We start from the raw sequence: 27,033 nt of genomic DNA on the forward strand, positions 1-27,033 counted from the left end.
AAGGTTGGAGGTTGGAACCCACCCAGTAGCAATGAGGAAGAAAGGCCTAGCAATCTGCTTCTGTAAAGATCAGAGCCAAGAAAACCCTAAGGAGCAGTTCTACTCTGTTAACACACAGAGTTGCCATGAGTCGGAATCGACTCAACAATGGGTATGGGTAAGAGCTTTTAATTACCTCCAATTACAGCCATATTTCACTGTCTGATGTAGTCGCAACATATCCTGACCGACCCTCTCTGAGGGGGAGAGCAATCAAGCAGCCACTGGTAATAGAATTCTACAGTGAAATCTTTATCCTTTTTCTAACACACAAAATTCAACCATGTGCACAAGGCCCCTACAATGCTGTCAGGCAAGTACTAGTCATTTGACAAAATAATAAAGAAACAGTCCCGGCCCTCAAGAGGCCTAAATGTTGTTAAAAATACAAAATATACCTGTACCAGTGGGAATAAGCTAAGATTACTTCAAGTTTTACTTTGTATGTTTATTAAGACAGCCAGGCAGTCCATTTTTTTGAGCTTTAGCATCCTCATTTGTCAAAGGAAAGAAAAGAACTGTATTCTTGGTCAACCCTGAAAGGCTATCATGACAATTAAATGAGGCCAAATAAGACAAAGTGGGAGGAAATGTATTTAAGTGCTTTACAGCTCTACTACAGGAGAAGACCTCCTACAATACGCAGATGATCTACCTGAAATAAATGATAATGGTGGCAGAGATGGAGTGGGGGAAGAAGTTGTTGTTATAGGCGCCATAGGGTTTATTTCAACTCATAGTGACCCCATATGGCAGAAGAGAAGTGCTCCATAGGGTCTTCTAGACTGTAACCTCTATGGGAACAGATTACCAGGTCTTTTTCCCACGTAGCCAACGAGTGGGTTCAAACCACCAACCTTTCGGTTAGCAGCCAAGTACTTAACCATTACGCCGCAAAGGCTCCTTTCATCTGGCTAAATAAGGGGAGGCTGGTAAAGGCCTCGGAGACCCTGGGTAGTGCAAACGGTTAACACGCTTGGCTATGAACCGAAAGGGTGAAGGTTCAAGTCCACCCAGAGGTGCCTGGGGAGAAAGTCCTGGCAATCTACTTCCGAAAACTCAGCCAGTGAAAACCCTATGAAGCATAGGTGTACTCTTGACACATGTGGAGTTGCCATGAGTTGTTTATTTTGTTGTTGTTGAAGGCCTCAGATAAAGGGCCTTGAATTCTGAGCAGAAGAAGCTGGATCTGCTCCAGCACAGAGTAACTGTAAGTTCTTAAACATGGAAATGGTAAAAGAATTGACAGCTGGAGAAGGCAACTGCATTCTAGAAACCACTGTCCATCTGGAGGCCTACTCACTGCTCTAGAAATCCCAGAGTAAGTTCAAGTTCATGAGTGGCTTCAGGCACTGTATTAGTCTCCTAGGACTGCTGTAATAAATTACCACAGACTGGGTGGCTTTACACAATGAAATTCATTTTCTCACAGTTTTGCAGACTAACAACAACCCACTGCCGTCGAGTCTATTCCAACTCATAGCGACCCTACAGGACAGAGTTGAACTGCCCCATAGGGTTTCCGAGGAGAGGCTGGTGGATCTGAACTGTGGATCTTTTTGTTAGCAGCTGTAGCTCTTAACCACTGTACCACCAAACTAGAAGTCTGAAATCAAGGGATTGGCAGAGCCATGCTTCCCTCTGAAGGCTCTAGAGGAGAATCTGTTCCATGCCTTTCTCCTAGCTTCTTGTATTGCCAGCAATCCTTGGCATTATTTGGCTTGGAGATACATCACTCCCATCTCTGCCTCCGTCATCACATGGTCTTCTCCCTGTAGGTCTCTGTGTCTCTGCCCGTATTTCCTATAAGGACGCTACTTGTATTGAACTGGGGCCACCCTAGTGACTGCATCTTAGCTTGATTACAGCTGCAAAAACCCTATTTCCAAATAAGGTCACATTCACAGGACAGGGTTTGGGACATTAACATATCTTTTTGGGAGACACAATTCAACCCATAACAGGCCCCACGAAGCTAGAGGAATGGAAAGGATAAGATCAACTCCCCTGAGTTATTTTCTCCCAATCTATAAGGGAGCAATGGAACCTCCACTCTAATGGCTAAAGCACTGCAGGGGTAACCCCAGATGTCCACAGGCAAAGCCCCAAGAGGGTCAGGTCATCTCTCCCTCGTCTCTCTGCCATCCACATGGCTTTTTATCTTAGAAAACACCTACCTGCTCTGCTCTTTGGAAAACTATCCTCCATCATGCATCCAAACCAAATAATGTCATCCTCCAAATACTATGAACTGAGATCAGGAAAATAAGTACTTTTTTAAATGGTCCATCCCTCATGGAGCACCTACCACTTGCAAAGACATTCCTTCTCCCCACTGATTTAAAAGGCTATGTATGGCCTTCACAGAAACACGCGGAAACATTTTGTATCTCACACTAAACGACACACGAACAAGACTTGACAATGATAATAGCCCTGTGGAGAAGACCAGCACTAGGTTTTGTTTTCTTTAACAGCTTTACTGAGGTATTAATTTGCATACCATAAAATTCACGCATTTGAAGTGTACAATTCAAAGATTTTTTTGTAAATATACAGGGTTGTACAATCATGACCACAATACAATTTTAGAACATTTTTATCATCCCCAAAAAGATGCCTCGTGCCCATTTGTAGTCTGTCCCACTTTCTATTCCTATATCCAGGCAACCACTCACCTACATCTGTCTATATAGATTTGCCTTTTCTAGGCATTTCATATAAGTGAAATTATACAATATTTATCACTAGATTTTAAACTCTTTATACTGACAGGCAGTAAGCAGAAAGGGTAAGAGCATGGAACGTGGAGCCAGATTGCCTGAGTTCAAATCCCCGCTCTGCCATTTATAAGCTGTGAAACTTTGGGTAAGTTATTTAGCTTATCTGTACATCAGTTTCTTCATCAATAAAATGGGATATTAACTGTACCTCCCTCATGGGGTTGTGAGATTTAAATAAATTTACATAAATCTGGCACATAGTGAACCAAACCCATTGTCATCAAGTCAATTCCAACTCAAAGCAACCCTATAGGACAGAGCAGAACTGCCCCAGAGAGTTTCCAAGGAGCGGCTGATGGATTCGAACTGCCAACCTTTTGGTTAGCAGCTGTAGCACTTAACCACTACACCACCAGGGTTTCTGGCACACAGTGAGTGCTACTTAAATGTTGCCCATCGTTACCTCATTTGACTCTCAAAATTCCTGTGGAGGGAGGCAGAGAGGACATGAGTCCAATTTTACATATGGTAACTAGGGGCCAAGATACATCGTTAATAAGTGGTAACGCCCAAATCAGAACCCACTACACCCTTCTATGTCTGTAACATTTCCAAGACTAGCCCAATCTTGCATCTTGGGACTGTCCCACTTCGTCCTCTGTTTAAGGATGCTGTCTTTTTTTCTGTGGACAACAAGCTTCTTCTTACCGGAGCTGGGATTGCAGCTTTCCTGCTTTGTTTATGAAATCTTCCCAAACTGGATAGCTCCCCTGCAACAAAACAAAGCCATCAATAAACCACACTGTGATAGACATCTGATTCAGGCATTTACAGAATACCCAATTCCAATTATGCAGGCAACAATCTGTGTACGACTATCTTCCTTTGCAGTGTCTATTATACGCTGCCCAGATTATACATAAATTTATTGGCTGAGGAACTGTGTTTAGAATGTGCTCCATCCATGTAATCCTGCAAATACTACAGACATCAACTGGAACTAGTTCAGCCAAATCTAACACATAACACATTGCTGTATCACCTTTTCACTCAATAGATGGGGGCTCCAAATGTATGGAGTGCCAAACATTTAAGGCTCTACCTCGATCCTGCTGCTTATGCAACATGGCCCTGGCTGTTCTAGCCCTTGTCCCAAACAGCAGGGAGGAGGGAACCAGAGTGACTGGGGCTCCTCCCCAGGACAGATGGCTATCAGGAAGCATTATTAGAATATCAGAATCTCAAGGTTGGGAAGTTATCTAAATATAGCCACTCAGCTGATGCCTTCAGCCAACATCTACACACAATATGGCAACAGGTGGTTCCCCAGCCAGCCTGTGCTGTTCAGCTAACAGAGAGCCCATCACCCTCCCATGGCAGCCCACACCAGCCACCTTGTCCTTAATGTCCACGTGATTCCAGTTCTAACCTTCTCAGGGCCCTCAGAGTACAACCAATTCTGCTTCCATGTGGAAGTCTTTTAAAAAAACTAAGGATAACTAGGGCATCGGTGGTCCAGTGGTAGAATTCTATTTGCTCAGCATATAGATTGAATAAGTATGGTGAAAGGATACAACCCTGAAGCACACCTTTCCTGGTTTTAAACTATGTAGTATCCTCTTGTTCTGTTCGAACGACTACCTCTTGGTCTATGTACAGGTTAGGCATGAGCACAATTAAGTGTTCTGGAATTCCCATTCTTCCCAGTGTTATCCATAATTTGTTATGATCCACAGTTGAATGCCTTTGCAGAGTCAATAAAACACACTCACTTCTAAACACTAAATATACAATAGATAAGTGATAACTTCGGTGAAGCGTAAGACAGTACACAATACCTGGGAAGCCAGCACAACTCGTACAAGGCAAGGTCATGGAAGCTGCATAGACATGTCCAAACTTCCTGAGGGACTGAATTACTGTACTGAGGGCCGTGGGGACCATGGTCCAGGGGAACATCTAGCTCAACTGGCATAATGTAATTTACAAAGAAAATGTTCTACATTCTACTTTAGTGAGTAGCATCTGGGGACTTAAAAGCTTGTGAGTGGCCGTCGAAGATACTCCACTGGTCTCACCCCTTCGGGAGCAAAGGAGAATGGAGAACACCAAAGACACAAGGGGAAGATTAGTCCAAAGGACTAACTGGACCACAACTACCACAGCCTCCACCAGACTGAGTCCAGCACAACTAGATGGTGCCCAGCTACCATCACTGACTGCTCTGACAGGAATCACAATACAGGGTCCCAGACAGCGCTGGAGAAGAATGTAGAACAAAATTCCAACTCACAAAAAAACACCAGACTTACTGGTCTGACAGAGACTGGAAAAACCGTGAGAGTATGGCTCCCAGACACACTTTTAGGTCACTCCTGAGGTTCACCCTTTAGCCAAGGATTAGGCAGGCCCATAAAACAAAACGAGACTAAAGGGGCACACCAGCCCAGGGACAAGGACTAGAAGGAAGGAGGGAACAGGAAAGCTGGTAATAGTGAACCCAAGGTCGAGAAGGGAGACTGTTAACATGTCATGGGGCTGGTAACCAACGTCACAAAACAATATGTGTACTAACTGTTCAATGAAAAGCTAGTTTGTTCTGTAAACCTTCATCTAAAGTACAATAATTAAAAAAAATACACACACTTACAATAAAACATTACTCACTACATGCCAGTAATACCGCCTTCCTCCCCCAGTTGTGATAATCAAAAAGGTCTCCAAATATCGCGGAATGTCCCGTTGTGAGGTGCTGTCAAGTCAATTCCAACTCATAGCAACCAATGTGACAGAGCAGAACTGCCCCACAGGGTTTTCTTGGTTGTAATCTTTACAGGAGTAGATCGCCAGGTCTTTCTCCCACAGAGCCTCTGGGTAGATTCGAACTGCCAGCCTTTCAGTTAGCAGCCAAGTGCTTAACTGTTGCCCTACCAGGGCTACCAAAAAAACCAAACCCGTTGCCGTCAAGTCAATTCTGCAGAACTGCCCCATAGGGTTTCCAAGGAGCGCCTGGCGGATTCGAACTGCCAACCTTTTGATGAGCAGCTGTAGCTCTTAACCAGTATGCCACCAGGGTTTCCCTACCAGGGCTAGGGGGTAAAAATTGCCCCCAGTTAAGAATTCTTGCCTTAGAGGGATGGCTGAGAAACTAATTTCTTTTGGTGAAGAAACAGTTAACTGAAGTTCAGAATTACTTCAGTTTCTTCAGTATTACCACAGTTTCATTTTCTTCTGCTGAAGTAAAATGACGTATTTTAAAAATAACATGCATAGTAGGAACACATTGCTATAAAACTGCCTATTTACGTATTTCTCTAGCTATCAATTCTATCTGAAAATGTGCACAGAGCTATCTGGAAAACTGTTTGTCTACCAAATATTAAAATGCGTTCTTTCTGGAAGCTAAAATTTGGACCGATTGCTGCTTTCTTCTTTGTACTTTCCTCTATGGCTAGAATTTTTTTAAAATAAGGATCACGTATCATTTTTATGAAAACAATAAAGACATTACATAAAAAAAACTTAAGATCAAATTAGAGGTTCTGGCAAGAATGGCCCCATGACTTTACAATCTACCCAAGCCTTGCCGTCTGTTTCACACGTGCAGCTAGACCACATCCATCAGTTCTGTATTCGTGTGATCGAGACATGCTCGGCTCAAGCACAGGTCTCCGGATTTACTCCTGTTAAGTGACAATTTGCTCCAACGGACGCTAAACTGTACCAGGGCAGGGATCCTGTCTAACCGGCTCCTGGCAGAGGTCCTTAGGCAGCCGCACCTGAGATAGTGTCAATCAATACCTGTGCATGAGTCTTGTCACCATACTGCTAAGCCCTGTGGCCACCATCCCGTCTTTGTACCCTGGGGGTTTCCTTCAATCCAAGAGCAGAATTAATGTATTAACTTATATGAAATGAGATCGTGCAAGATCTCACAATCCCTGGGTAGCACAAACAGTTAAGCGCTTGATTCCTAAACCAAAAGCTGGCGGTTCGAACCCATTCAGCAGCGCCATGGAAGAAAGGCTTAGAGATCTATTTCCAAAAAACCAGTCCTTGAAAACCCTATGGAGCACGGTTTTACTCTGACACACATGGGGTCACCATGAGTCAGAATCGACTCAATAGCAGCAACTGGTTTGGTTTTGGTTTTGCAATATCTCAGGCTACCATTCTAGCCCATAAAGACATTGTAGGGATTCCAATTCTAACACCCCATATATTTACCGTTTTCTTGTCAAGTCCAGATATGAACAGCCCTTCTACATTTACATCAAGTAATTAAAGCGATAAGGGCCAAGATCAGGGTCCCTGACTGGTCACTAGAGAGCTCTGTCCAGATGGACAGCAGTTAGCACCCTTAAGAGCACAAGATTTCAACCAAACAAATTATAATGAGACTTCAACCAAACAATTACAGCCTCGTCTACCCATTCTTTCACTTTCTGATTCATAAGCTATTGTAAGAAACTCTTTGAAAAGATGGAGGATGTTCAGAGACACTGTCCACCTAATTCTATTCCAAGGTACCACCATCTCTCACACAGGGAGAAGGACCTGAGGGCTGGGCCCTTCTCTCCCAGGCACCAACAACCCCCAACCAGGGAGCCCTGGAGAAGGCCACCAAGATGAGCAATAATGTTTATTAAGAGAAAAGTGAGATATCCAGCAAGAACATGCCAGAATGCCTAGTGCCCTGGAAAGGGAACACTGAGTCCTGAGTTCTAGACACAGCCTTGCCAGGATTTACTGAGTGAAATCACTTTACCTCTCAGGATCTGTCTCCTAATAATAATAAAAAATGTAATAATGATAGATCTCTGGGTGGCACAAACAGTTAAGCACTCCACTACTAGCCCAAAAGTTGGTAGTTCAAATCCAACCAGAGGCGCCTGAGGAGACAGGCCTGGCAATCTGCTTCTGAAAGATCACAGCCTTGAAAACCCTAAGGAGCAGTTAGTTACTTCTACTCTGCACACATGGGGTAACTATGAGTCAGAACTGACTTGATGGCAACCAACAACAACAATAACGATAGGTGTTATATATAATATTTAAATAGAAAACATAATAAAAACATAAATTATAAAATAATAATAATAATTCCATCACCATCATCAGCAATACCAATTACTCAACTTTGAAAGAATACAGGGTAGGAGTTAGGAGCACAAATTTGGGAGTCCAATTGCTTAGGTTGTATCTCAGTTTTAATGTTTGCTAGATGACATTCAGTAAGTCGCTTAAGCTCTACATGAGGACAAGTCACCACTTTACAGGGTTAGTGCAAGAAATAAATGAGGACATACATAAAAAGTGCTCAGTGCATCGCCTTACACACAGTAAGTACTCGATAAAGTGAACAGAAGAAATGATGATGTAAAAGAGCTGAACAGAAGATTTCAAAGGGCGACTTGAGAAGACAAAGTAAAGTATTATAATGAAATGTGCAAAGATCTGGAGTCAGAAAACCAAAAAGGAAGAACACGTTTGGCATTTGACAAGCTAGAAGTACTGAAGAAAAAAAATCCAAGTCTCGAGTTGCAATACTGAAGGATTCCATGGGCAAAATATTGAACAACGCTGGAAGCATCAAAATAAGATGGAAGGAATACACAGATTCACTGTACCAAAAAGAACTGGTCAACATTCAACCATGTCAGGAGGTAGCATATGATCAAGAACCGATGGTACAGAAGGAAGAAGTCCGAGCTGCACTGAAGACGCTGGTGGAAAAACAAGGCTCCAGGAATTGACAGAATATCAATTGAGACGTTTCAACAAATGAATGCAGCACTAGAGGTGCTCACTCGTCTATGCCAAGAAATCTGAAAGACAGCTACTTGGCCAATCGGCTGGAAGAGATCCACATTGGTGACCATTCCAAAGAAACGTGATCCAACAGAATATGGAAATTATCTAACAATATCATTAATATCACACTCAAGTAAAATTTTGCTGAAGATTATTCAAAAATGGTTGCAGTAGTACATGGACAGGGAACTGCCTGAAATTGAAGGTAGATTCAGAAGAGGATGTGGAATAAGGAATATCACTGCTGATGTCAAATGGATCTTGGCTGAAAGCAAAGAATACCAGAAAGATGTTTACCTGTGTTTTATTGACTATGCAAAGGCGTTCAAGTGTGTGGATCATAGCAAATCATGGATAACATTGTGAAGAATGGGAATTCCAGAACACTTAGTCGTGCTCATGCAGAACCTGTACATAGACCAAGAGGCAGTTGTTTGAACAGAACAAGGGGATACTGTGTGGTTTAAAGTCAGGAAAGGTGTGTGTCAGGGTTGTATCCTTTCAGCATACGAATTCAATCTGTATGCTGAGCAAATAATTCGAGAAGCTAGACCATATGAAGAATAACACAGCATCAGGATTGGAGGAAGATTCATTAACAGCCTGCGCTATGCAGATGACACAACCTTGTTTGCTGAAAGCAAAGAGGGCTTGAAGCACTTACTGATGAAGATCAAAGACCACAGCCTTCAGTATGGATTACACCTCAACATAAAGAAAACAAAACTCCTCATAGCTGGACCAATAAGCAACATCATGATAAATGGAGAAAAGATAGAAGTTGTCAAGGATTTCATTTTACTTGGATCCACAATCAAAGCCCATGGAAGCAGCAGTCAAGAAATCAAACGATGTATTACATTGGGCAAATCTGCTGCAAAAGATTTCTCCAAAGTGTTAAAAAGCAAAGATGTCACTTTGAGGACTAAGGTGTGCCTGACACAAGCCACGATATTTTCAATTGCCTCATATGCAAGTGAAAGCTGGACAACGAATAAGGAAGACAGAAGAATTGATGCCTTTGAATTACGGGGCTGGAGAAGAACATTGAATACAGCATGGGCTCCCAGAAGAATGAGCAAGTCTGTCTTGGAAGAAGTACAGCCAGAATACTCCTTAGAAGCAAGGATGGCGAGACTTTGTCTCACGTACTTTGGATATGTTATCAGGAGGGATTAGTCCCTGGAGAAGGACATCATGCTTGGTAGAGGGTCAGTGAAAAAGAGGAAGACCCTCATCGAGATGGACTGACACAGTTGCTACAGTAACGGGCTCAAACATGGCAACAACTGCTGAGGATGGCACAGGACCTGGCAGTGTTTCGTTTTGTTGTACATAGGGTCACTATGAGTCAGAACCGACTCGATAGCACCTAACAACAACAACATGACTGATCCAAACATTTGCAGACTCTGAGTAATGTCACGCAGAATGTTGGGAGAGATCTTAAAAACACTCTAAGCTGGACCGCACACCCTAGCTGGAATCCCTTATTGTTAGTGGTGGTTCAGGGGTAGAATTCTCACTCTCCATGCCAAAGGCCCAGGTTCAACTCCAGGTCAATGCACCTCATGCGCAGCCACCACCCATGTGTGGGTCATAGTTTGCATGTTTTTATGATGCCGAATAGGTTTCAGCAGACTAAGACAGAATTGGAAAAAAGGTCTGGTGATCTACTTCTGAAAATAAGCCAATGAAAACCCTATGGATCACAACGGTCCAATCCCAGACCGATCACGGGATGGTACAGGACCAGACAGCCTTCTGCTCCATTGTGCATGGGGTCACCATAAGTCGATGGCCAACTCAATGGCAGCTCACAATAACAATGTGCAGAACCAGCTGACATGGGAAGCATTTTGCACCTCACTATTAGTTGACCAAGAGCCCTGGTGGTGCAGTGGTTAAGTGCTTAGCTGCTAACTGAAAGGTCAGTGGTTCAAACCCAACGGCTGCTCTATGGGAGAAAGACGTGGCAGTTTGCGTCCACAAAGATTACAGCCCTGGAAATCCCATGGGGCAGTCTACTCTGCCCTATAGGGTCGCTACGAGTCAGAATCAACTCAACAGCAATGAGGTTGGTTTTTTTTGGTTTATTAGCTGGCCAGAGTCCCTGCGTGGCACAAAAGGTTAAGTGCTCAGCTACTAACAAAAAGGTTGATTGTTCAAATCCACCCAGAGGCTCCTCAAAAGAAAAGGCCTGGTGATCTACTTCAAAAAAAAAAAAATCAGCCACTGAAAACCCTACGGAACACAGTTCTACTCTGACACACAGAGTCACCATGAGTCAGAATCAATTCCACGCCAACTGGTTTCTCGGTATTGACCGCATTTAAAGCAGAAACAGACTAAGGTGTGTATACTACCAGACAATTTGTCTGCCGATCCGAAGTAAATGGTAGTGTGGAATACTCAAACCCAAGATGAATATGCCTAAAAACAGCGACTGCTCAAACCACTTTAAAACTACTATCTGCCCGCACTTGGGGCCTCATTTCAGTCTCCTATCAGAGTAGTAACAAAAACAGGGACCCCGTCTAGTCAAGGGGCACAGCACACGGCTCTCAGCCTAAGAACACCCGCTCAGGCAGAAGAAGGCTGCCAAGAGCAGCTCTCTCCTGAGCTAACGATATCTGACAGTCTATCAAAGGGTGTCAAGCCCACCTGTTTTAGGCAATATATAATTTAATGGATTCAAAAAAAAAAAATCAACTTCTAAGAACAGAAGACAAAAACCTCCTGGTTGAGAAATGAAAAGATGTGTAAATGTTATTAAAATTTAAAGGCATGGCAATGTTAGGTTGTTCCAGATTTTTTTTTTTTCCAGTTTTTTCAAGGAAAAAAAAAAAGTTTTGGCCCACCTGAAAGCAGTTTTACTACAAAAATTCAAACGCTTTGAGGAAGTGAGAGAAGAGGCAGAAGCTAACAGTAGAAAGATTCAAAGGTAACAGAGAAAAAAGACCCTGGATTTTTCTAGACTAAGAGATTTAGTAAAGGCGATCATACTCAAGTTTCAAAAGAAACCTGCAAACAAGACATTTTATGCATTTAGAATCCTTCTAGAAAGCAACTCCAATATAGTCCTTAATTTTCTCGTCTACACCCACCCACCTACAGCAGCATTTCTGACTGCTCCGTTCACATCTGAGGAAACCCTGAGGAATGCATTCCCAGAGCGATGAAGAAGTTTCCACACAGATCCCACTGTGGAGTCCACCAGAGAAAACAGAAAGGTTTCACGACTTTCCAGACAGACTCAAATCAAAGAAAACAAAACTCCAGTTGAGCACACTGGTTCTGCCAAATCCAAAGTTAGAAGGCAAAAGGAAAAAGTCTCTCCTCCTACAGCAATCATCTGAGTTTCTCTGGAGAAGAGGGTAGGGAGTTATGGGGACCCTGGGCAGTTTGTTGAAGAGAGAACTCAAATCACAGCAGGTTCTGACAGAAAGGGAAAAGTCCCCTATTAAAGAAATGGGAAGAGAAAATCATTTTGTCTACAAGCATATACAGAGGACTCCCTTAATCAAGATGTGTGACTGTCCCCACTTCCTACAGCGAGAGAGATGAGGCTTCCCTACAGACATGCTCTAACTCATGCCTCTGCAGCCGCCGAGTGGGGCTCCCGCAGGGCTCCCCATAACACACGCACCATCTCTGGTGACCATCTTCTCTTCAAACCTCCAATGGGATTCAACAATCTGGAAAACTCCTATGCAGTCATCAAGACCCAGCAGAAACATCACTTCTTCTAGAGTGTTCTCTGATGCACTTTCTTCTCACCTACCGTCCTGAATTAGAGCTCTCTCAGCTTATTACATCAAGTAATTCACCATCTATGAGCCTAGGGTCTCCCCCACTAAACGGTAGGCTCAAGGACAGACAAGTGGAAGGAAAAAGGAAAAGCATTTCTGGTAAGAAGGATGGCAGGTGCAAAGGCAGGGAAGCAGAGACGATGCAAGCCAGCTCTGGGGAGAGGCAGGAAATGGGCAGGGTGGACAAAGTTACCATGGGTCACTTCAAAGGCAAGGTCCAGACTTTAACCAAATTAGGACAGCAGAGGATCACCTGGGTGGCCTTCATTCCAGTGACAGGTGACATAAATCCCAAACCAACTATGTGATGGGAGAACCTGGTTAATGAGTTACATACCTGGCAGCCGCCTGATCCCTTTAGGAGTGAAGAGGAGAATAAGTCCTTTTCTAACTTTCTGAGGAGAAAAGCCCACTAAATCTCCTTCTACTCCTCAAGAATGTGGTGACCATCTAAACAAATATGCAAGCTGGCTTTCCCACCCCTACCCTCAAGTTTGTGCTTTAAGAAGTACCCCCAAGTCTCTCTCCACTTCTCCCTCACCTTCAGTTTCACCAGAGCCAGAAGGCCAGGGCAGGCCACTTGCCTAATGCAGGGTGCAGAAGCCAGGCAACAGCAAAGCTAGCTTGGGGTTCTGCTTTGTTTTGTATTAAACAGAGGCCCAGGATGGTGTCCCACACATGGTGCAGAAGAATAAACCGTGTGTAACTCATCGGGCACGGCTGGTGAATAGTGCTCCATAAATAATGCAGCAACTGCCTCTCCCAGCCCAGCCCTCTGGGGCAGCGGGACCTCGAGGGACAGCTGAGGGAATTCGACGCTAAGATGCCACACAGAGAAGGCAGAGGAGCTGGGAGCTGTGGCTGGAGAAGACGCAACTTGAGAGGAGACAGAGCTGGGCATGACGCTCATGAGGAGGAGGAAGTGTGTCGTTGAAAATAAAAAAGGGACGGGCAGGGTAGGCTACAGAGAGTCGGGTTCCAGCACAAAAGCCTTTTTGCCCAAAAGGGTGCAGGCAGAGGCTGGCTCACCAGTGGTTAGGGTTGACAAGAACTCAAGCATCGGGTATAAGGTTGGACAGATACCTTGCCAAGTCCCTACCTTTTCCTTTGACAAGTACCACTGTCGTCATCTTCATCACGAAGCATCACTAGTTTCTAAGCAGTTGCCACATGCCAGATACATATATCAGCGCTTCTCAAACTTTAACTTACACATCTGTCACCTGCGGGTCCTGTAAAAACGCAGGTTCTGGTTCAGCTGGTTGGAGGTAGGGTGGGGGATGCTGCAAGTCTAGTCTGAGTAGAGATGCCGATGCTGCTTGTCCACAGACCACACTGAGTGACACAGCTTTAGACCATTCTTGGCTTATGCTCACAACAACCCCATGAGGCAGGTACTGCTATTATTTTATGGCTGAGGAAACAGAGGCCCAGAGGGATCTACCAAAGTGGTCGAGGCTGAAATTTGAGCCCAGATTCATCTGACTTTGCAACCCAAGCGCTACTCTGATTCGGGGAAGTGAAAGCAGCTGGAAGGACAGACCAGCCTCCCGTTCCAGCAGAGCCACGGGCTGCAGAAAGCAGCTGAGACAGCAGGTCAGATCCTGCTCTACATTAGGGTCCCGTAGGAGCTCAGATTTGTGTGTTCCTCCGGCAGTCCATGGTACACGCATTATTTTTCATCAACACCACAATTCAAATGTGTCAATTCTTCTTTGGTCTTCCTTTTTCACTGTCCATACAACAAGACTGAAAAGACCCTGGGTTGGGTCAGGCACACCTTAAAAGTGAGATTTCATCCCAAATCATCAGTAAAGACCAATAGCTAGAAAAGGACATCATGTTTGGTAAAGTTAGGGGGGAGGTCAGCAAAAACAAGGGAAACCATCAATGAGATGGATTAATGCAATAGCCACAACAATAGACTCAAACATACCAATGATCATGAAGACAGCGCAGGGCGGGGCAATGTTTTGTTCTGTTTTGCAGAAGGTCGCTATGAGCTGGAGCTGACTCAAAGGCAACAGACAACAAAAACAAGAGGCGTTCAGACCATGCAGAGCCGGGGACGATGGCTCCCCAGAAACACAACACCTGATCACAGCTGTAAATGCCCCAGGGGAACTCCAGTGTCACCCTAGAAACGGTCAGGACCCTCAACCACATGAAAACAAAAAACAAGAAAAACGCTTTGTGCAGAAAAAGGCCTCAAAGAAACACACCAGAAACGTCCTCAGGTGCTGTCGTTCAGTGCTATGACTGAAGGTAATTTAACCTCATCTTCAGCCTTTCTGTGTATTCTGGAACTTATCTGCTTCTACCCAAGGCAGTTGAGGGCATCTCTGAAGCATCTATAGCTGCTGCCATCACCACCACTGTCACTACATCCCCCTCCCCATGTCCACGCGAAGCTCAGTAGGGTGAGCATGAGGAACAGCTGACAGTATCCCTACACCCCTTCTGGGAAATGAAAAGCAAAGAAGCTTCCAGAGGAGCCTTTGGACCTCATCCCCAGCAACTCTGGACTCATTGCTTCTCCAAGGGTGAGGCAGGAATCTTCCAGAAGTGGGTGTGCAGAATGACGGGCAGGACTCGTGAATGCCTGTCACAGCTTTGTCCCCAAAGCCACCCTTCCCCACCCCATCCTGCAAGATGAAGGGCTCCTACAATCCTCAGATGAAAGACACTGTGTAAGCCCATCCATCATAAAGACCATTCCTGGGCTTTTATTCTCTGGTGGGGCTTGCCTAATCCACTAATTATCCTTGTCCATCAAGTGGATGACAGCCTTGGGGATAATCAATGGTTGCTTCCTTGCACGCCCACCCTCGCCCACTTGCCCATCCTCAACAGCAATAAATATGCCTGTGCAGAGGCAGATTTAACCACAAAGGATGCTCCTCCATCCATCCTCCCCTCACAAGTGGCTCCATTTGTAACTATAACACACTAATTAAGCCAAGGACGTCAAGCTTTTTCTCCCTCCTGTATTACTAGGTTAATGCCCTGACTGTTTTCTGACATACAGGTAGGGCTCCACCCAAAATAAAAAAGAAGTAAACAAGTATGTCAACTGTACCTTCAAAATTGTTTTGTTCAAGTTCTATACCAGTTACTGTTGCTGTGTGCCATCAAGTCGATTCCGATTCATAGCGACCCTATGGGACTGGGCAGAACTGCCCCATAGGGTTTCCAAGACTGTTAATCTTACCGGGGGCAGATTGCCAGGCCTTTTCTCCCGCAGAGCAGCTTGGTGGGTTTCTAACTGTCGACCTTTCAGTCAGCAGTTGAGTGCTTAAGCGTTGTGCCCCCAAGGCCCGCACAAGCATTCCTCTGTCTATTCTGAGCCGCCCAAATCAGGGCAATCACTAGCCACATGTGGCTGTTTAAATTTAAATTAATCACAATGAAATAAAATCAAAAATTCAGTTCCTCAGTCGGAGTGGCCACGTTTCAAGTCCTCAATAGGTACCCGTGGCTAGAGCACTGGCAGTGCAGACAGAGAACCTCTTATCACACACAGTTCTATTACTCAGCACCGGTCATGACATGGCAAAGTCACCCTGGGCGGCCTTGGGGTGTTCCGCAGCTGCAACTTGGTGTCTGGTTCTATTTTTTTAACTTCTGCACACACACACACACAAAAAGTGCGTGCTCTACATTTCTGTGAAAATAGGACCCTTCTCCCAACTCCTTTTTCTTTCTTCAAATTCATTTCGCCCTTCCACTTTTACTGCCCTTAGTATTTTTATTGCTTTATTATTTTTATTTTCTTTATGATTTCAGATGGTCCCTCCCACCAATAAAAAGGGGGGAATCACTACCTTCGTCATTCACCCTACATTATGCCTTACATAAAACCAAGTTTTCAAGGGTGGAAATCTCCCATTTAGAAGTCCAAATTTATTTTATGGGCATCATTAATAACACCATCTCACATTATATCGGCCTCAATAGATTACGAAGGCTTTCCCAGCAAGCTAGGGAGGGCTGCTGGTAGAACAGGCATTAGTCCTTCTTTTTTTACCGAGGGAAAACCAGGCTCAGAAAGGTTAATTAACCGTCCAAGGTCAGGGAGGGTTTGTCCTCAAGCTGGTTTCATTCATTAACTGCTTGTAAGTTTCCCCAATTCCTTTTAGAACAAAATTGTTCCATGGTTTCACCTAAGACTTACTGAGTCTCCTGTTTAATGGCAGATTGTGGAGTCAAATTATGAAATTTTAACAAAGATTTTATTTGTGAGTAAACCAAATTGCTGCAGCAAAGAAGCCTGGCACTCAGGCAGAGATACCACGACTTCAATTTGAGAAAGGGCAATATCTTTTTACAGAAGCTTTGAGGAATTTAGTTGGGAAAAGTAAAAGGAAAGGTTCTGGAAAGTTGTTATTTAAGCAAAGCCAGATCCTTTGAAAGTGGAGACAAGTCTGTCATTGGCACACAGGTCCTTTCTTTCACTTGTAATAGGCGCAAGGATCCTTGTCTTTACTACGATGAAGTCTCAAGAGAACGTGGGTTTGGAGAATATCAGTTGAGTAAGGTATTCAGGAGGAAGCACCTGGGGCTGGCCTAAACCAGTTATGGTGATTTCTGGCTGACACTTCACATCTGCACACCTGTTGTTACTGGGTGCCCTCATAGCGACCCCCATGTGACTGAGTTGAACTGGCCCATATGATCTTCTAGGCTGTAATCTTTATGGCGGAGCCCTGGTGACACAGCGGTTAAGAGTTCAGCTGCTAACCAAAAGGTCGGCAGTTCTAATCCACCGGCTGCTCCTTGGAAGCCCTATGGGGCCATTCTACTCTGTCCTATAGAATCGTTATGAGTCAGAATCAACTAGAAGGCAATGGGTTTGGTTATTTTTATTTATTTATTGGCTAATCTTTATGGGAGCAGATAGCCAGGTCTTTCTACCGCAGAGCCACTGGGTGGGTGGGTTCAAGCCACCAACCCTCTGGTTAGCAGCCGAATGCTTAACAGCTGCACCACCAGGGCTCCTCTGGAAACCTGGGTACTCAGTATTTCACCACCCAACATGGGGGCTGGCATTCAGTGCTTTACCTAAGTGACCATAAGCAATGTTTATGTACATTTAATCCCCCCATCCCAGAATAATAAGTATCTATCCCTGCTAACCTTTTCCCCATTACAACAGGGTCCAAAGCTACTGTGCCATTTGTTTATTCCTGTATATAATGTCCACAGGAGATAATGAACCTAAGTGGGCACTTGGTGAAATGCATGGCCTATACAAATGTTAAGCATCGTTACCATTACTTCATATTTGTACGCCTCTCCTCAACCACTTCTCCTCCCTGGAAGTGCCCTTTCTTACCCATCTCCGCCCAACTCCAAACTGCTTCTGCATTTTAGGGATTAGTTCCTCTTTAGGCCAATCTCTCCAACATCCTGAAAAGACACACAAACACTCATAACCATCATTTCTTCTTCAGTCTTGCTTACTCATTGTCCAGCTTTCGCCTGCATATAAGGCGACTGAAAATACCATGGCTTGGATCAGGCACACCTTAGTCCTCAAAGTGACTTCTTTGCTTTTTAACACTTTCAAGAGGTCTTTTGCAGATTTGCCCAATGCGATGCAGCTTTTGATTTCCTGACTGCTGCTTCTGTGGGCATTGATTGTGGATCCAAGTAAAATGAAATCCTTGACAACTTCTATCTTTTCTCCATTTATCATGATGTTGCTTATTGGTCCACTTGTGAGGAGTTTTGTTTTCTTTATGTTGGGGTGTAATCCGTACTGAAGGCTGTGGTCTTTGATCTTCATCAGTAAGTGCTTCAAGTCCTCTTCACTTTCAGCAAGCATGGTAGTCTCATCTGCATATTGCAGGCTGTTAAGGAGTTTTCCTCCAATCCTGATGCCCCAATCTTCCTCATAGAGTCCAGCTTCTCGGATTGAATAAGTATGGTGAAAAGATACAACCCTGACGCACACATTTCTTGACTTTAAATCATGCAGTAGCCCCTTGTTCTGTTCAAACGACTGCTTCTTGTTCTATGTACAGGTTTCAGATGAGCACCAATTAAGTGTTCTGGAATTCCCATTCTTCCCAATATTATCTATAATTTGTTATGATCCACACAGTCAAATGCCTTTGCATAATCAATAAAACACAGGTAAACACCTTTCTGGTATTCTCGGCTTTCAGCCAAGATCCATCTGACATTAGTAATGATATCCCTTATTCCATGTCTTCTTCTGAATTTAGCTTGAGTATCCGGGAGTTCCCTGTCAATGTACTGCTACAACCATTTTTGAATTACCTTCAGCAAAATTTTACTTGCATGTGATATTAACAATATTGTTCAATAATTTCCACATTCTGTTGGATCACCTTTCTTTGGAATGGGCACAAACATTGATCTCTTCCAGTCGGTTGGCCAGGTAACTGTCTTCCAAACATCTGGGTGTAAATGAGTGAGCACCTCCAGTGCTACATCTATTTGTGGAAACATCTCAGTTGGTATTCTGTCAATTCCTGGAGACTTGTTTTTCATCGATGCCTTCAGTGCAGCTTGGACTTCTTCCTTCAATACCAACAGTTCTTGATCGTATGCTACCGCCTGAAATGGCTGAGCATCGATCAGTTCTTTTTGGTTCAGTGACTGTGTATTCCTTCCATCTTCTCTTGATGCTTCCTTCGTCATTCAAATTTTTGCCTATAGAATCCTTCAATATTACACCTCCAGGCTTGAATTTTTCTTCAGTTCTTTCAGCTTGAGAAATGCCAAGTGTGTTCTTTCCCTTTATGTTTTCTAAATCTAGGTCTCTGCATATCTCATTATAATACTTTACTTTGTCTTCTCAAGCTGCCCTTCAAAATCTGCTCAGCTCTTTTACGTGATCATTTCTTCCTCTCACTTTAGCTACTCTACACTCAAGAGCAAGTTTCAGAGTCTCTTCTGACGTCCATTTTGGCCTTTTTCTTTCCTATGTTTTTAATGACCTTTTGCTTTCTTCATGTATGACGTCTTTGATGTCATCCCACAACTCGTCTGGTCTTTGGTCATTAGTGTTCAATGCATCAAATCTATTCCTGAGATGGTCTCTAAATTCAGGTAAAATTTACTCAAAGTCATACTTTGGCTCTCGCGGACTCGTTCTAATTTTCTTCAGCTTTAACTTGAACTTGCATATGAGCAATTGATGGTCTGTTCCACCGTCGGCCCCGGTCTTGTTCTGACTGATGGTATTGAGCTTCTCCATCATCTCTTTCACAGACGTAGTCGATTTGATTCCTGTGTATGCCATCTGGCAAGGTCCACGTGTACAGTCACCATTTATGTTGCTGAAAAAAGGTATTTGCAATGAAGAAGTCATTGGTCTCGCAAAATTCTATCATGCCATCTCCAGCGTCATTTCTATTACCAAGGCCATAATTTCCAACTACCGATCTTCCTTCCTTGTTTCCAACTTTCACATTCCAATCACCAGTAATTATCAATGCATCTTGATTGCACGTTTCATCAATTTCAGACTGCAGAAGTTGGTAAAAATCTTCATTTCTTCATCTTTGGCATTAGTGGTTGGTGCGTAAATTTGAATAATAGTCGTATTAACTGCTCTTCCTTGTAAGCGTATGGATATTATCCTATCACTGACAGCATTGTACTTCAGGATACCATCAAGTTGATTCTGACTGATAGCGAACCTACAGGACAGAGTAGAACTGCTCCATAGGGTTTCCAAGGCTGTAATCTTTACAGAAGTGGACTGCCACATCTTTCTCCCACAGAGAGGCTGGTGGGTTTGAACCACCGACCTTCTGGTTAGCTGCCAAGTGCTTAACCACTGTGCCACCAGAGCTCCATACTTCAGGACAGATCTTGAAATGTTCTTTTTGACGATGAATGTGACACCATATTGCTCTTCAATTTGCCATTTCCAGCATAGAAGACTGTTTAACTGTCTGATTCAAAATGGCCAATACCAATCCATTTCAGCTCACTAATGCGTAGGATGTTGATCTTTATGCATTCCATTTCATTTTTTGACGACTTCCAATTTTCCTAGATTCATACTTCATACATTCCACGTTCCAATTATTAATGGATGTTTGCAGCTGTTTCTTTGCATTCTGAGTCATGCCACATCAGCAAGCGAAGGTTCCGAAACCTTTACTCCATCAACCTCATTAGGGTTGTTTCTACTTTGAGGAGGCAGCCCTTCCCCAGTCATATTTTGAGTGCCTTCCAACCTGAGGGGCTCAGCTTCCAGCATTATACCAGACAATGTTCCGCTGCTATTCATAAGGTTTTTCCACTGGCCAATTTTTTTAGAAGTAGATTGCCAGGTTCTTCCTCCTAGTCTGTCTTAGTCCGGAAGCTCCACTGACCTATCCACCATAGGTGACCCTGCTGGTATTTGAAATACCAGTGGCATAGCTTCCAGCATCAGAGCGACACGTAAGCCACCACAGTACGACAAACTGACAGACGAGTGGTGGGTGTACCACCTACTCCCTTTTGAAATGCAAACTCTCTGAAAGCAGGGACAGAGTAACAAACCTGTCCAATCCACACCGCGAGCAGATACTGGCCTTGCCATACTGTGCATACCTCATATGCTCTGCCACTTTCCACTAAAACAGCTTTCCTCTTGGGAGCAAGGATGGCACTTCCTCCATGACCTGCAACTTCCAGCAGAGGCTGCTAGGGAAAGATGCCTTGGTGGCCAGTGAAGGGACAGAGCCCACAAAAGTCACCAAAAGGGCAGTAACTGTGTGTCTTTTTTTTTTTTTTTTTTTTTTAAGTGTCTTTATACTGCATATTATTTTCCTTGCCTTGATAGAGGATCCTAACGGGCAACCACTTTCTAGAGTCTGAAAGGACCAGCGTGGGCTGGTGGTTAAGCGCACGGCTCTGGAGTCAGACTGCCTGACTCAGATCTACTCGCTGGGTGAGCTTAGGCAAGTTTCTTAACCACCTGGTGCCTTCCTGTCCTCAGAGTCTATAACTGATGCCAATGGTAGTCCCTACCTCAGAGGGTGGTTATGAGAACAAGTGAAATAATACGAGTGCTTAGATGTGTGACTGAATAGCACATACCAAAAAAAAAACAACGAAAAAATATACTCATTGCTGTCAAGTCAATTCCGACTCATAGCGACCCTACAGGACAGAGCAGAACTGCCCCATAGGGTTTCCAAGGAGCGGCTGGTGGATTCGAACTGCCGACCTTTTGGTTAGCAGCTGAGCTCTTAACCACTGCACCACCAAGGCTTAGAACAGCACACAGAACTCAATAACTGCCAGCGACTACTGCTTTAATGAAGGAGCCCTGGTAGCACAATAGTTAAATGCTCAGCTGCTAACTGAAAGGCTGGAGGTTCAAACCCACCAGGGGCTCTGCAGAAGAAAGACCTGGTGACCTGCTTCAGTAAAGATTACAGCCTAGAAAACCCCACTGGGCAGTTCTACTCTGTCACATGGACTCACTAGGAATCGAAATTGACTTGACAGGCTCCACAGGAGAAAGACCTGGCAATCTGCTTCCATAAAAATTAGAGCCTAGAAAATCCCATGGGGCAGTTCTACTCTGTCACATGAACTCACTATGAGTTTAAATCAACTCAACGGCACCCAACAACAACAACATTGCTTTATGAGTCAGAGTACAACGTCAGTAGCGCTGACCCAGACATTTAATAAGCAGCTACTAAGAACAGGTGCTGAGCTAGGCCCAGGCCACACAAAGATAAGTAAGCAGCCAAAGCGTCGAGGAACTCAGTCTAGCAGGAAAGCTGATGTGTCAAATTTACCTACAAAGTACTCGGAGGTGGTGTTGGTACGAGCTTCCCAAAGCAGGTAATGCTTTACCTGGGTCTTAAAGGATACATGGGAATTTTCCTGGCAAAGAGGAAAGATGGAAGAAGGAAGAGGAAAGTATGCCCTGCAAAAGAAGCAGAATTAGCAAAGGAAAGGAAGTGTAAAAGAGCATGCTGTGTTCTAGGCATGGGAGTCATTATGTTCACCTGGAACATATACCAAGTACATCTGGAACGAGGCTGGCAAGAGAGCAGGGAGCTCATTCCTACTTGCTTCACGAGCTGCAGAGGAAGCTCTTGGGGGCTGGGCGTGGCCTGATAGCCATCCTCTCTTTCACCTGCTCTTGGTGCAATCCCACTGCAACCTTTATGACATTTGCTAAAACTGCAGATTCCTGAGCCCCAGCCCAGACCTATACAAGCAAAGTTTCTGGGAATGGGGCCTAAGAATCTGCATTTTAGTGCACTCCCAGGGGACACTCACGCTTGCTAAAAACACATACAGCAATATTTGAGAACCACTGCGCTACATAAGATGCCACGTCCCTCTGAGCCCTTGGAAGCTATGGCCTCAGCAATACCTCAGTCTTGATGTCCATGTCTGACTCCTTCAGAAGTCATCTCTGGCAACAGGCACTCACACATGGGAATGTCAACTGATAGGCTTTCTAGAAGGCATTCGACAAGGGATTTCCAAAGCCTTAAGAAGTACGTATCTTTTGACATAAGAGAAATCCTTCAGGGGAAAACATCAAAGAATATCAATATTTATTTACAAGGATATATTAATTGCAATGTTGCTTACAATCTGGAGTCCTTGGATTGTGCAAACAGTTAACGTGCTTGGCTGCTAACCAATAGGTTGGTGGTTCAAGTCCACCCAGAAACATCTCGGAAGAAAGGCCTGGCAATCTACTTCAGAAAAATCAGCCACTGAAAACCCTAGATAGCACAGTTCTACTCTGACACACATGGGGTAGCCATGAGTCAGAACTCACTTGACTGCTTTACTGGTTTGCTGACAACTGGTGAAAAACTGGAAGCAGCCTAAACACCAATCAGTAGGGAACTGGCTCCTACCTCAGGGCCTTTGCACTTGCTCTTCCCTCACCTGGAACATTCTTCTCCCAATATACACATGGTTCATAAGCTGTTGCTCAAAGGTTCATGAGGCCTTCCTTAACCACCCTATTTAAATCCAGCAACACTACCCGTTTTTTCTCATTTTCTTTTTTTTTCTTTCCCATCCCTACACCTTCCCTCCCTCGTAATTATCAAAAATTGTTTATTTTTGTAACATTACCCCTGTTTTATTTTTTCCCATTGCACTTATCCCTTCTAATATACTGGAGAAATAAGTTACTCAGTTTGCCTGGGCCTCACCTCCCACCCAAGTAGAATGTTTGTACCACGAGGGCAGGGATTTGTGTCCATTTTGTTTACTGCTGCATCCCCAGGACTTAACCAGAACCTGGCACCCAGCATACCCTCAAATAGGTATCAACCCAATGAATCAGTTATAGAGATCCCAACAATGGGATACTGCACAGCTATTAAAGCTGGTATTGCTTAAAAAGACAAGGATGCTACATTGCTAGGTGAGAAAAGAAATTTCAGACACAGCATAGGCCACAGGATCCTTTGTTCAAAAATGCATGTAATCCTGTAGGTGTGCATAACCCTTTTTACAATCAACTAGTTATGGGTGACTTATTTTTTACTTAACTGAAGTTTCTAATTTTGTTTCCATTAACTTTATATTACTTACATAATCTTTGAGAAGTAATCCCTCATGAAATGGTCTCAAAACATTTGCTTTTTTCTTTCTTTTTTTTTTTTAGGAAAAAGCTGCCTCTTCTGCGACTTAATTAGGGTGTCCCTAATTAGAGCCAGTAGAACAGGAAAGAGGCCAGGTTCCAAGGGACCCTGGCTCCTGGTCTACTTCTGGTTTCAAGACGACCTCGGTGCCTCCACCAGCATCTCGCACAGCCTGCACGAGCTCAGACCCCAAGGCTGGGGCATCAGCTACTCCAGGCTCTGCATCTCACTACCTGTTTCCTATGGGGGCGGGGGAGGGCCTCATCCAATTACTGATCGCATCCTGCTGGAGAGTTCGCTTTGAAGCTTCAGTAAACAGTCACTTCAAAAACAAAGAGCGACCATTAAACCAAACTCAAAGACTTCCTAAATGGCTGTGAGTCCAGCTGCAGGAGACAGGGTTCAGGCAAGCCAGACCTCTGAAGCGAAATCGAGGTCTCCCTGGGAACTAATTCTGAAGCATTTCCAGCCTCCTCTTGCAAACATCCCCTCGGCTTCCTGTTTAAAGAGAAGTTACTGGGGCAACCCTGATGGAAGGGGTTTCTAGTGCAAAACAAGTGTGTGTCGTGTGGCTGCCACTGGGCCAACCGTGCCAGACCCTTATGGTCTCATTCCCCACATACTTGCCTCTGCTGACAAGCTGGAGGCACCCACCAGGTGAGTCAAATGCCCGACAATTCCGTGTTGTCAACTGGGTCATGTTCTGTTGTTGCTGGGTGCCGTCGAGTCAATTCCAACTCACAGGGACGCTGTGTGAGAGAGCAGAACTCCCCCATAGTGGTTTCTAGGCTGTAATCTTTAGGGGAACAGATCACCAGGTCTTTCTTCCACAGAGCTGCTGGGTGGGTTTAAACCACCAATCTTTCGGTTAGCAGCCGAGTGTGCTTATTAGCCATTGTGCCACCAGGGCTCCTTAACTGGGTCATAAAAAAAACCAAAGCCTGTTGCTGTCAACTTGATTCTGACTCATAGCTACCCTATAAGGACAAAGTAGAACTGCCCCATAGGGTTTCCCAGGAGCAGCTGGTGGATTCGAACTGCCCACCTTTTGCATAGGTGATGCCATATAAATGCTTGTTTAAGAAGTAAAATAAAATTCCATTCTAAGCTTGGGGATCATCAGTACTAAAAGCTTTCCCTGCCTCTATCCTTCCACCCCAAGTGGGAATCAGAGGCCCTCCCCAGGGCTCCCACAAAACCTTGTGCTGACCTCTATCTCGGCACCGATCACACTGAATTGTAATTACTTGTCTGCTCCCCCACTAGACTGACCATCTTACTGGGGTCAAGGACTGTGTCTTTCTTGTTCATAAGTATATATCTGCTGCCCAGCAATTGCAGGCATGCTATATTTACTGAATACATGTACTGCATTCTCTCAAATTATTTATACGCTGAAGGTGGAAAAACATTTCACTCTTGTCTCTACGGCACTATCAGAGTGAAGACATGAGTTTTGGGTATTCACCGAGGCATGTGAGCGCCACTATGGGCAGTGTAGCGTATCCTGTCCTCAACTCCCAACTAGGGTAGCTGGGACAGAGACACAAGAGCCTGTGCTGAGCACTTATTTCATGCTAAGCCCTTTCTATTTACTTTCCATTTAACCCTCAACAGCTTTAGGAGGGAAGTACTGTTCCCTCTATTTTACAGATAAGAAAACCAAGGCTCAGGGAGGTCGAGTCACTTGCCCAGAGTAATGGAGCTAGGAAGTGACAGAGCCAGGCTTCAAAGTCCAAGGCAACCACTCTATAAGACAAAAACTAATAAATACTAGGTAGAATCAAGATAGGAGTTCCTGGTTAATGCAAACCAGTTAAGCCCTTGACTACTAGCCAAAAGGCTGGCAGTTTTACCCACCCAGAGGTGCCTCAGGAGACAGGCCTGGCGATCTGCTTCCAAAAGGTCACAGCGTTGAAAACCCTATGGAGCAGTTCTACTCTGCACACATGGGGTTGCCCAGAGATGGAACTGTCCCGACGGCAGCTAACAACACAACAACAGAAACAAGATAGAATGTGAAAAATGCTTTAAGGGCCTCTGGCCTAGTGGAGGGAGGAGGACAAGAGAATAAACTGTTATAATGGGAAAGATTTCAACAGGCAGCAACGGCAGAGAGAGAGTCCTCCATGCAGGACGCACAGCAAGAGTGAGGGGCACGGAATGTGCTCCAGGAAGCCAGGGGTTCCAGTTTGGAGAGCACAGTGGAGCCCTGGTGGCACAGGGGTTAATCCACCAGCTGCTCCTTGGAAACCGTATGGGGCAGTTCTACTCTGTCCTATAGGGTCGCTATGAGTCAGAATCGACTTAATGGCAACGGGTTTGGTTTGGTTTTTTTGGTTAGACACATAGTGGGCCACCCAGCCAGGGCCAAATCACAGGGTTCTTGAATGCCAGGCTAACCTGGCAGGCAGGGAGGAAGAACCCAAACTTGGCCAAGTCTTGGGAAGGGACAGAAGCTCACAATGAAGCTGCTGATACCAGCCAGGTCGCAGGCAAATGAGGGCCATTTTTCCTGGTCACCCCAGAAAAAGAAGAGAGACTCAAAGGATGCCACCAGAAAAAGATAGCCCTTACAAGGCAACTCGTCACCTCTCCCCACCCACCCACCACCTCCGCACCCCCACCCCAACATCTCTAAAAGGCTTTTTTTTTTAGCATTAAAATAAATGTCCTGATGACCCTGGCCATGCACCCAGCCCTGCCTCAACCATTATATACAGACAGTGGGTTTGCAAATAATGAAATCAAATGCAAATAGCCCCTGTTGGGCCAGCTGAGGTTATAATGAACTCCAGTGATTTACTTAGCAAGGAAAATGCTCAACTTCTCCACTTCCTGCCTCTTCACTGCAAGCTCTCAACACAGCTCCATAAAGGGTGGGGCAGTGTCTGCCCTACAAAGTAGCAGAGATAACTGCCACACTGATTTTTAGACTTCAAAATACTTCATTCCCAAATCTACAAGGCGGAATGACAACAGCGGCTAGCATTTGACTACATGGCCGCCAAGCACTGTACAAAGCCCTTCACACACATT

General features: G+C 44.5%; 1 protein-coding gene across 2 annotated transcripts in view; it reads right to left on the bottom strand.

Annotated features, from left to right (window-relative positions):
• MTSS1 (MTSS I-BAR domain containing 1) overlaps nucleotides 1-27,033 on the bottom strand; it is a 194,876-nt gene that overhangs the window by 155,713 nt on the left and 12,130 nt on the right. Inside the window, exons 1-2 of one of the 2 annotated variants that reach the window (XM_023728185.1) lie at nucleotides 15,468-15,902; nucleotides 3,471-3,532 (exon numbers count right to left, since the gene is read on the bottom strand). Coding sequence is in view for 1 of the 2 variants with exons in the window: in XM_004372998.2 (XP_004373055.1) it covers nucleotides 3,471-3,532 (62 nt within the window). In the remaining variant the exon portion in view is untranslated. Of the gene's footprint in view, nucleotides 1-3,470; nucleotides 3,533-15,467; nucleotides 15,903-27,033 lie in introns of those variants that run through there. The other variant, XM_004372998.2, reaches the window with a different exon arrangement.

This window comes from Trichechus manatus, unplaced genomic scaffold (genome assembly GCF_000243295.1).
Source record: "Trichechus manatus latirostris isolate Lorelei unplaced genomic scaffold, TriManLat1.0 scaffold00022, whole genome shotgun sequence".
Lineage (NCBI taxonomy): Eukaryota > Metazoa > Chordata > Mammalia > Sirenia > Trichechidae > Trichechus > Trichechus manatus.